General features: G+C 35.6%; 1 protein-coding gene across 1 annotated transcript; it reads right to left on the bottom strand.

Annotated features, from left to right (window-relative positions):
- Positions 1–7,144: 7,144 nt before the first annotated feature.
- LOC137708426 (protein TIFY 10B-like) lies at positions 7,145–8,282 on the bottom strand. Its single transcript, XM_068447503.1, has 2 exons — positions 7,658–8,282; positions 7,145–7,544 (listed from the first exon to the last, which is right to left on the bottom strand). The coding sequence occupies exons 1-2, from the start codon at positions 8,173–8,175 to the stop codon at positions 7,475–7,477; spliced, it is 588 nt and encodes a 195-aa protein (XP_068303604.1). The 5' UTR covers positions 8,176–8,282; the 3' UTR covers positions 7,145–7,474.
- Between the last annotated feature and the right edge of the window lie 3,238 nt (positions 8,283–11,520).

Genomic DNA, 11,520 nt, shown 5'->3' with positions numbered 1-11,520 from the left:
CATAGTGGACTGCCTGGTTCGTAGTCTAGCCCAGCTCAGTCACTCATCCGCGATATTCCACCATCACCACCCCCACCTTCTTCGTCTCCTCCTCCACCATTTATTTTCATATTTTAGATTGATGGCTATGTCGAGTTTTCTTCTTCTTATTCGGTTTGAATTCATTGATTAGGGAGAAATCTATTTAAATAATAGGTACACTAAATGATGTGACATCAAATGTGAGTTTCTTAGTTATCATGAATTTGGTGTAGAAGCGTAATTTGATAGATTCCATTGCCAAATGTGGGCTTTTCCTTTTTATTTTAGGGAAAGAGATCCTATCTGGATCTTTTCCTCCAAAGCTCATGGATCAAGTGATCTGGACATTTGAAATTTGATCAAACGGCTAAAAACAGAGAAATTAGCACTACTACAATATTAGCTTTATATGTCGGATGATGGTGGCGGTTTAATAAGCCATTATGTCGGATAAAAGATATTTGACACATCATTCAATTAATGTCGGATAACAATGAAGTCCTATCGGTTATATCCAACATAAATTCCTAACGGATATTTAGTGTCAAATGCAACCGCCATAAAAGTATTATAACGGCCAGTATTTTTGAATTCTTTTATTTTACTATTTTTAACAGAGTCTGGCGGTTTTGAAGTTAATAGTGGCGGTTATAACCAACAGAAATTGACTATTCTATTATTTTAGTTTCTAACAGTTATTATTTTAGTATTCAAGCGGTTATAACAGACAAAAATTGACTATTTTATTATTTTTACGCCAAAAGTTTTTCAATTTGTTGTTCATTCAAATTACTTCCTCTTGCTCTTCATCTTCAATCTTTTTCTTCTCTTCATCTTCAATCTTTAGATTTTAATTTAATTAGTAAGATAAATTAAGAAAATTTGTGTTCGATTAGTTTATTTTATTCGCTTAAATTGTTATGAAGAAATTGAGATAAATATTTATGTTAAATTGATAATATTTAATATACCATAAATTGGTAATATTTAGTAATATAGGTATATATTATGTTAATTAATTAAATATTTCACTCTAATCGCTATGAGGATATACAAAACTTGAATTTAATAAATAATCAAGAGTGTAGATAAACATATTTTTGTTAACCTTTTATTGTCTTTTTAATTTGTTTTACTATTTTTGTTAACATCTTTATAAGATTTTATAATTTATAATGATAATTTTTATTAGTAATTATAATAATTTGTGTTTCGTATTATAATTATAGGTATTTTGTAGTATCCCACATCGCCCGTGAGGGCGAGTGCCTTGGGCCTTATATATCCATTCGCAACTTGTTAGTTTACAGTGACGCATTTTGTGGGCAGGCCCTTCGGGGTTGGCAGGCGCTGCCTACGGGCGAGTACCGGTCCACAGAAACAAAGTCGTGCGGTAGCTCTGTCTTCGGGCAGGGAATGCCAAAGCGGACAATATCACTGTATGCTGCGAGTTGGGATGTGACAATTTGGTATCAGAGCCTTACTCACGGTCGTGGTGTGCCGACGAGGACGTCGGGCTCCCTAAGGGGGGTGGATTGTAGTATCCCACATCGCCCGTGAGGGCGAGTGCCTTGGGCCTTATATATCCATTCGCAACTTGTTAGTTTACAGTGACGCGTTTTGTGGGCAGGCCCTTCGGGGTTGGCAGGCGCTGCCTACGGGCGAGTACCGGTCCATAGAAACAAAGTCGTGCGGTAGCTCTGTCTTCGGGCAGGGAATGCCAAAGCGGACAATATCACTGTATGCTGCGAGTTGGGATGTGACATATTTTGGGTGGGATATTTCCCACGACTTTGATTCAAAAAAATTAATGGCACAGAAAATCCAAGGAAGAATATTTTGTGGCGGTTTTTGGTTATCTTTGTCTATTATAACCGACACTAATCTGACATCCATAAATGCACCGTACTGACATACATAAATGCATTGTACTGACAGAAACATAAAAGCTTTGTCGGATTTTAATTTCCTGGCAGTTTTAGTTGACTTCATGTCGGATATAACTGACACAAAACTGAAAGAATCATAAAAGCTTTGTCGGATTTTAAATTCCTGGCGGTTTTAATTGACGTCCTGTTGGTTATAACCGACAACATTTATTACCCTAAGCTAAAATAATTCAACTTCCCATTTTTACTTCAGCTGTTCTTTTTCTCCTTCTCATTTTCACTTCCAGCCGTTCTTCTCCTTCCCATTTTCACTTCCAGCCATTTTTACTCCTCTTCTTTTTCCCATTTTCACTTCCAGCCATTTCTATGGAGGAACAAAATGAAGGCCATGAATTCCAAGAACAAACTGAAAACGGTGCATTTTAAAGTAATTATATTGTGAGTTTTTTCTTTGTTGTTTTTCAAATACATGACAAATGTTTGTTTTTCATGAATTCCAGGAATACCGGAATAGTATACCAAACAATTAATGATTTGATATTTGGTATTCAAAGATGTTTGTCTTATAATGTTTTTTTTTTTTTTTTTTTACTTTTCAGGAGGTGGCGAAGAAAAACAAATATAATTGAGAGTTAAAAACTATGCACCATACAACTGGTTCAAAAACTTTTGCTCGGGTGCATGAGGAATATGTATGTGTTGCTAATTTGTAATATATGTAGTTAATATGTATTTGTTGTTCTCTTTTAACATATTTAAAGACGAACAAGCATAGAAAGGAGCCGGGTCCCATCTCTTTTTTTGGAGCTACCCATACTCAGAAAGATGACTCTTGGATTGATGAATCGTCACAACAGAGAGGAGTAAATGTTTTATAACTCTATTCAGATTATGACTATTTGTATTTCATTCTTATTTATCCTTCAATTTGGATTGATAAATTTGTGTTCTAACACATTATTTAAACAATAATATTGTATTTTTTTAGAACACATTATTTAAACACAGAATATGTGTTTTTATGAACCTTGTTTATCTTTCTATTTGGATTGATGAATCTATGTTTTTATGAACCTTACTTATCTTTCTATCTTTCAACTCTTAATAATCTTTTATTATTTTGTTTAAATATTATATTGCAAGACATCTATGCAAGATCTTCAGGTGTTAGTTCTTCCAGGAAATCATCCAGGGGTGTATTGGCCAAGGTGCTAGCTGAGAACAACGAATTGAGGAGGAGGGAGGAAGAAACCTCCAGACAGTTGGCGACGGTAACGGTTCAGCTTGAGCAGTCAAAGACCTCGCAGCAGCAGGCGATGAACCAACAAATCATGATGTAGCAATAGCAAATATTGATGTTGCTTATTCCACAAATGCAGTGGCCACCACTCAGTCCTCAGGCATCACAGCATTCGGCCCTCAGGCATCACGGTTTTGTATTTTTTTTTAATTATTAATATTGTTCTGTCAGTTGTGACCGACGGAAAATAAATAGATTTTGTTTTTTGTTTTTAAATGTTTCTGTCGATTAGAACCGACAGGAACATGATGTGAATCCGACGGTATTTTTAATTTCTTGGCGGTCACGAATGACATTAATTGATAATATCCGACAGTAATTTAGTATTTATTGTCGCATATATCTGACACAAGTTCTGTCGGTTTTAGAGCCTTAACTGACATAAAATTCATTTCCCGACTCTGGCAATTCTCTTGCTTATTATATCCGCCATTGCATCCATTTTCTATCGGATTTTGCTAAATATCCGACAGTAATATACGTTTCTTGTCGGTTTTCATAGAAACACTAATAAATGATTTCGTGATGTGTTAAAAACTAGCACACAAATTAAGCCCTATAATTTAGACAATTGTAGTATAAGCAATATACGTTTCTTGTCGGTTTTCATGGACACTAGTAAATGATTTCGTGATGTGTTAAAAACTAGCACACAAATTAAACCCTATAATTTAGACAATTGTAATATGAGCAAGTAGGGATTGTTCTAGGCCGGGGATTAGGAGGGATGCTAATCAACACAAATTAAACTTAAAAACTGAAAACTAAACTAGACTAACAAAAAATAAGAACTAAGGGGGATTTTTGACGAATTTTAAGAAACAAAAGTAAATAGCAGCAATTAAATTGAGTTGTAAAGGGAATATGGGTGAAAAGCTAGCTAAAGGATTCTTCTCCACACATGAAACATATGCACATAAATCGATTTCCAGTTATTATTTCTATAAACCATGAATGACAATGCCCCAAATTAATTGTGAATGCACTAATTAATTCTCTTCTCAGACTTTCCTAAATTCATTGAATTGGACTCATCAACACAACCAAATTATTCTTCTCAAGTTCCCTAACTATGAAAAGCATGATAGAGATACATCTCAAAGATCATTAAGTTCTGTGAAAATCATAAGCATTGACAAAGCATTCGTAACTATAAAAAGCATGATACTCCTGCCAGCAATTTACTTAACTCAATCATGACTAGTGACCTTTACTACTTGGAAATATAAGTTCATAACAATTAGGTGAAATTCCCTTATATTCTAGCATCAATTCCCTACATGCAAACTAAGTATGCATCCTTAATAAACATACAAGAATAAGTTTTCTATAAAACAGATAAGTAAATCACATTCATGTTTTACGAAATAATAACTAGATGTAATTAATTCATATAAAACATATGATCATAGCTTTGAATTCACCTGTAGCTAAAAAGAAATTTAGTTACACATGTTCAACATAACTGAAAAACAATCTAAAATAAACATTAAAACTAAACAAGGATAGAAAAAACTCTGAAAACTCCAATGGTTGAATGGTAGGTTGCGGCACAATCTCTCCCTCCTGATATTTGCGGCACAACTTGTTTATATAGGGCAAAGGGCACGGCTGAATCCAAGGAGAAAAAGGATTAGGGTGTTTGAATTATCTTAGGACTCCTAGAATCAGATGTGAATTATTTAAAATGTGATAAGGATTCCTTTTGCAGCTGGAAATAAGATGAGATAATGTTGGATAAAATGGGATAATGTTGGATAAGGTTATATAAGATAAGATAAGATTGGATAAGATGAGATAAGTTTGGATAAGGTTCGATAATAAGTTTGGATAAGGTTCGATAATAAGTTTGGATAAGGTTTGATAAGATAATGTATTTCCTTGTCTTCCAAGCTTCAACTTTGATTCCTCCATATCTTAGCACATGTTAAACACCAAAAACGTCCAGCTCATATGCTCTCCACACGTGATATCCAATCCAAGTCCAAAACTGCTCCAAATTGCTCCATTTGGCCATTTATTGTCATCCTTACCAATTGGACCTACAATAATACGGAAATAACATAAATTACCAAAATAAATAAAAATTAACGAACTAAATGCAATGAAATTGGATAACAAAGTTGCATAAATATATCATTTCGTAGTAGTGTAGAAAAAACTTTTAAAAGTCATAATAATTTTTAACCGTTGAATCAAATTTCAAGAGCCTGGATTACTTGATCCATGGGCTTTGGAGGAATAGCTTCAAAGAGGATCTCTTTCCTTATTTTAGAACTACCTTAGGACTTAGGAGTGAGATTAACATAGAATTTCGTTTGAAGGTGAAACATGTTTGATGACTCACTTCCTCCTAATGTATTATTTAGAGCATCTAAGACCATCTCCAACCGAAGGGTCCAGAGGGCCGAAAATAGCTCGAAAACCATTTCCAACCGAGAGTTAGGTCAGGAGCTCGTGGAATTTGAGAGGACCCCACGAAATCTGAAAGAAGTCAATAGTGCGCATTACTATTTCAGCAGTGCAACATTTTTCACTTGGACAACAAGTGGATTTTAACAATAAGAGTTTGGATTACCTCCTGTTTACTTTTGGTAAGCTAGCTGCTAATTATTTTAGGACCTTTGGTTGACGCTTAAACAGAAAAATGAAGATCACTTGTTTGGGTATGTAGAGGCAATAAGGTTCATTAAGAAGAACGTTAACCAGTGCTATTTAGGCAGTAACTTTACCTGCTTTTGATATGAATATTTGAGGTTAGAAGCCACCATTGGCAAATAAGCCACAACTTCTTTACAGCCGTCATAATCTATAATCCACCACTGGTTATGTATAAAAATTGTTACCAAATAAGCCACATCTATAAACACAATCCTAATATTGCTGGATCCATGTACACAATTAAATATCAAAGAATAGTTCAGGTTACGAATAAGATATAACTGTATTAAAATACGTTATAGTGAACTTATGACATATAACCTGAAAGTTGAATTATAACATTCAAGGGGAAAACAGTAAACCCCAACCCTAATTAGTCATATTGATTGATATACCCTCACCTTCACAGCTGTCGTAATCCATTTTGTCATAATTGTACAAGCCTTCATCAAAATCTCCTAAACCATCAATGTAGTCTTCAATCATGACCGTTGTACTCTATACCGTAACCAAAATCATCACGTTGGAGTATTCTTCGATGTTAGCCATGTCACAAAACAAAATTAGAACGAGATGTGAAGAGAAAGATGATCTAGAGAGTACAATTGCAGACAAAGAAGAACAAACGCATGCACGTACGATAAAATCTGGAGAAGTTGGCGTCAAATGTGGGAACTCGATTTGGAGATGAAGAAACACGTTATTGGTAAGAACTGGTGAATTTGACGCGCACAAAAAAAAACGTACACAAAATGCCACATAGGTATCTCGTTTATAAAAAATAAAAAAATTAAACAATGATATAAGATAATTCATTGAACTTAATCTTTGGTCTAAGATAATTGTTAATGTTTAATGTTTACGGTTTACACTTTCTCCAAAAAAAAAAAAAAAATGTTTACGGTTAGCATAATTTCTTTAACTTAATCAATCGTCTAAAGATAATCTCAAATTTTTATTAGGCTTTTATCCAAAATGACCCCTAAAATTGGTACATCCTTTACTTTGGTCATTGAGATTTGAAATCGATTAAAATGATTCCTAAATAAGGATACAATGACAAAATACCCTCAATTTGGTCATTATTTATTGAGGGTATTTTTGTTATTTTGAGCATTATTTAATAAATTTTTATAAATAATGACTATAATGATTGATGATAGACAAACTCAAAGATCAATTCGATTGAATATCAAGAACCATTTTAACTAGAAGCCTTTTTATTAATAAATAAAAATTGTATCTAACCGTCAAGATCATTCATTGAACTTAATTAATAATTTAAGATAATTTTAAAATATTATTAAAGGCTATCGATACATTATTTTTTAATAAGGTACCGTAGAATCCTCCTTACCGATTACTGGCAATATGCAGAAATGGATTATGGATCCAAATCTCATTGATAGAAATATTAATTACGAAATTTAAGATGGAAGAATAAGTTTTGCGTTTAAGAACACACAGGAAATCATAAGGCCCCAGAAATTAACCCCTATATATAATAGTAAACTCTAAATCTAATAAAAACTGCGAGACAATTATATCTCTATAGCCTGAGCTCAAGCTGCTTTGAACTTTGGTCTTCTGCCCTCGAACTCGTTTACTCGTCACTTTTGGCAGGAGAAGATGCTTTCTGGTTTTTCAGTTGATATGGTGCTATTGCTGCCACCCTTACAAATTAAAATAACCTAATTAGGTAAATATTCAACCATGCATGCATGCTTTGATTCGCTTTTTGCTCAAAAATTTTCAGAAAATAAATAATTTTGTAAAGTAGTTTTACCTTTCTTTTCTCTTAGCCAAGAACTTATGAAGCGAAGCTCTTCTAGCAATAGGCAAATCTGACGCAGCTGCTTGGGGTTGCACCTTCTGAATTTCCTGGTAATTATTTTTAGCGACAACATTTGACTGATTCCCAGAAGCCAATTTCTCCACAAACCGACCAGAACTCTTGGAGCTTCCAATTATAGCCAAATCCATAATCTCTTTTGCCTTCTCAGCCTGCAGATCATTGAAAACCAGCACCTGCCCACCGTAAAAAACAGTCATCGGGGCAACAGATCCAGGCTGCTGATTTCCCAAAACCGCTTCTGGGCCTTTGGTGAAGTGCTGAAACAAATCGATACTGGGTTTCGATGATGGAGTCTGAGCCACCTGATGGGCTGGGTTCGAAGCAGCAGCCTCCATGGTCGTCAGCAAGTTCATTGTTGTGGGAGGGACGACTTGCAGGGTTCTCTTCTCCCTCAAGAATTGGCTCAGCAGGTTGCATGTCTGTGAAAAATTCAACTTTTCAGCTGCCATATCTGATATCTTTTGCGACGAAAATTTTCGATGAAAAAAATTGAGAGCGAGATTTGATGAAACACCTTGGTGATCGTTGCTTAATGGTGGGATTAAAGGGGTGGGAGGGGTGGGAGGAGGAGAGGAATATATATCATATATGAGGAAGTCAAGTAAGGCCGCCTCACAATTTTCTTTGAATCTTTACAACAACCATTGTCTTTGAATATAATAAGGATTTAATTGGTTAATGGGTTTCGTTTTTATTTTTTTTATTGGGGGTTTTTCAAGCACGTTTTTAAGGTATTACAAAATTTAGGGGAAAGAACATGGGAAAATGATAGGATGATAGGAGATAGGATTCAAACACGTGGAATAGGCGGTCAGACCTTCAATATGTGTTTTTTACGAAAAAGCCCTTTAAATTATATTTCATAATAAAAATAAGATTATATATTTACAACTTCAGTTTTGAGTCGCGCAATAAACTCATACCTTATCTTTGGACATTGTAATGTTATACATCAATTTATGAATTTGTTATAATGTCAAACCTTTCTCTCAAGTTTTGTTAGTTTTCTGTTATCTGCCTACATGGACATCACGTGACCACAATATTAGTGCCACGTAAATAAAGATAAAAACTAAAAAAATCCCTTTAAAAAAAAAAAGTGTGGATAATAATAAAAATAAATTTTTAAGATTTTTAAAATTTTACAAACCAAAAGAATTTTTTTTTTAAATAAAATATTTCTATTTGGCAACGACCTCACCGTTGAAGTGGGTCACCACTCTGTCGTTTGATACGAGCTCTGCACCACTCAAAAACACTCATTTCGCTGTCTTTACTCCAATGATCCTCTTGCTCTAAAATGACCTAACCTAATAAGGAAATCCCAATTCATTGGGTCTTTTGATACACTCAAATAGAAAGCTCAAAGGCGCAATATGCTCGAAGGAAAAACTATATGATCAAATAAATCACCTTCTCTCTCTTTCCTTTTTTATGCCCTTACGTCACCACATGGAAGGGACATGAGAACTTAAAAAATGGGATCCTATCAACTTGTTCAAACCTAGGATAATAAGCTCATGAGCTTAGTCTTACTTCACCGTCGAGAAACGAAATAAGACTTTCATCTCCAATTTAACTCGGATGTGTGATTTGATCAAAATTTTATTTTTATTGATTTTGAATGAGAAACTATCGTCCCATTCAATCAAATTGGGATTCCCTAGATCTGACATGTATCTTAGTATGAGTAAAAGTAACATGAAACTCATAATTATTGTGTATTCAGTTGTTCCAGCCAATATCGAGTCAACAGCTACCATCCCACCCCACCCCACCCTACCCACGACCTCGACTTCTTTGTCACCCTAGCCAAATGCAACTATCAGGTCGAATCTGTGACCCAACTTAGTATGCATCTCCTCCTAGACTCGATTCTGAATCAAAATCCCATCTTGTTCTTCATCCATTGAATCTCTGATTCAAAAGTTTTAGTTTTGTTGGAAGAAAGAACAAGTGATTTTGCATCTGAGGCGTTTTCATTCTTAAATCGGTTGAAATCTGATTTTGAGGAGGTTAGTAGAAGTAGGCCGATCTTGATTCGGGATAATTTGCCTCCAGTTGCTTGTGAGTCCAATTTGATTCGCTTATTAAAAAGTAATGGCCTTGGACTTGCCCAATTTGGTTGCAGCAAGGAATCTACGATTGGGTGCGAGTAAAAGGAAGAAAATGATGCTGAAACTGCTGCTTGGGAAGAAGTCGAGCGAAGGGTTGAAAAGCTACTAGTACAACAACAGTTTGGTGATATACTTATACACTTATACATTTGTAAGTAAGACATCTTAAGTCCAAATCATAATTCCATTTTATCATAGCTAGCCAATTGTGCAATTTAGCCTAAATTCATCTCTAGGTAGTAAAATATTATCGTTTTACTAAAAAAAGTACAAGACCAGGTTGTTATAGCACCATATTGTTATTGCGCTACAAATGAATTATTTATTTTCTAATTATAAGTATGGGTAATTGTTTGGGCCCAAAATAATATTGTTGGGCCGAGTGTAGGTTTGTGCTCGGCCCAAAGCCGTGTCAAAATACTATGGGCTGCCTGATGATTCCAAATCGTTTAGCAGGGATGGTCGAGTCCTATCTCAAAAAGGAGTAGTCCAGATAAGCAACGAGGGTCGAGGAAGTCCTGGTGCAGCTAGGATTCTCGACCAGCAATGGATAAAGCCCCGAAGGGGGGTGAGTTCAAAGTCCTAATGGGAGTAGGGTTGTTCGAAGCAAAGTTGGAACAGAGCAAGGACTCCCAATCCAGATAGGGGTTTAACTCAATCTCAAAGAGTTGGTGCTATAAATACAAGAAATCATGTAACAATTGAGGACCTTCAATTCAACATACAATTGCCCTGCGCAAAACCTCTCAAACATCTTGAGATTTTTCTTTTTCTTTTTTCTGCCGACACATCTTCAGTTTGGATAAACAACACTGCGGAGGCAATTGGCGAACACCTTCAGTTTGGATAAACAACATTGTTGTCGTAGAATCAGCCGACCGAGGAGCACCTTCAATTTGGATAAACAACACTGCGTCGAGGCCGACTGGTTACCTATCCAAGTCTCTGCCGAGAAGGGTTTTCGAATCCTTATTGGCAGGGGTCATCTTATCAGCCCTCTCGGCGAAGTAAGGTGTTACGAGTTACGACATTCGGCGTACCGGATGCCGAGTGATTTTATGATTGGATATTCACAAGTGAGTTTTAGAGTTCGGAATTCTGACGGCCGAACTACGTTCACCATCAAGACATACATCACCTTTGAATATTTGTGTCCGTATAGTCTGGTGTCGATTCGACGTGCTTATACTCTTACGAATATAATCACGGTGATCGAATCGGGCGGCAACGATTTGTGAACTTTGTAGAACCAGCAGCCTTGTCTTCAGGCTCTAGAACCCAAAGACCGAGAGTGTTCCTTCCTCGGTCGCAGTTCCAAGATAGAGAAGTCAGCAACGCGCTCAACGCAACATCAACGAATTTTACTCCTCGGTCAAGCTCGGCCGGCGAGTTGGCACACCCCACATTCAATCGAAGGACTTAGTTAGCTTATTAGTTATTCGGCCCGCGCGCCGCGTAGGGTTTGTAATTTTTAGGGTCAACAGTAATGCTAGGTAAACTAAATTTTTAAACCAAATTTTGTAACCAAATGATGTAGTTGTTGATGATTGAAATATTACTTAAGTGTTGATTGACGTGCTTATTCCCTATTGATAATATATTATTTGATTTGCAAATTTAGTTTGAAAATTTGATCTACATAGCATTATCCTTTTAAGTATATTTAGAAGTGCTTCC

The sequence above is a fragment of the Pyrus communis genome, chromosome 11 (genome assembly GCF_963583255.1).
Source record: "Pyrus communis chromosome 11, drPyrComm1.1, whole genome shotgun sequence".
Lineage (NCBI taxonomy): Eukaryota > Viridiplantae > Streptophyta > Magnoliopsida > Rosales > Rosaceae > Pyrus > Pyrus communis.
This window is presented reverse-complemented; position numbering and strand designations above follow the sequence as displayed.

What these genes read in the sequence shown, in the direction of transcription:
- LOC137708426 (XM_068447503.1), bottom strand. Translation starts at nt 8,175, where the DNA reads ATGGCAGCTGAAAAGTTGAATTTTTCACAGACATGCAACCTGCTGAGC. An exon ending in TTGGCTAAGAGAAAAGAAAG is followed by an intron (nt 7,545 to 7,657) that starts GTAAAACTACTT and finishes TTAATTTGTAAG; the next exon opens with GGTGGCAGCAATAGCACCAT.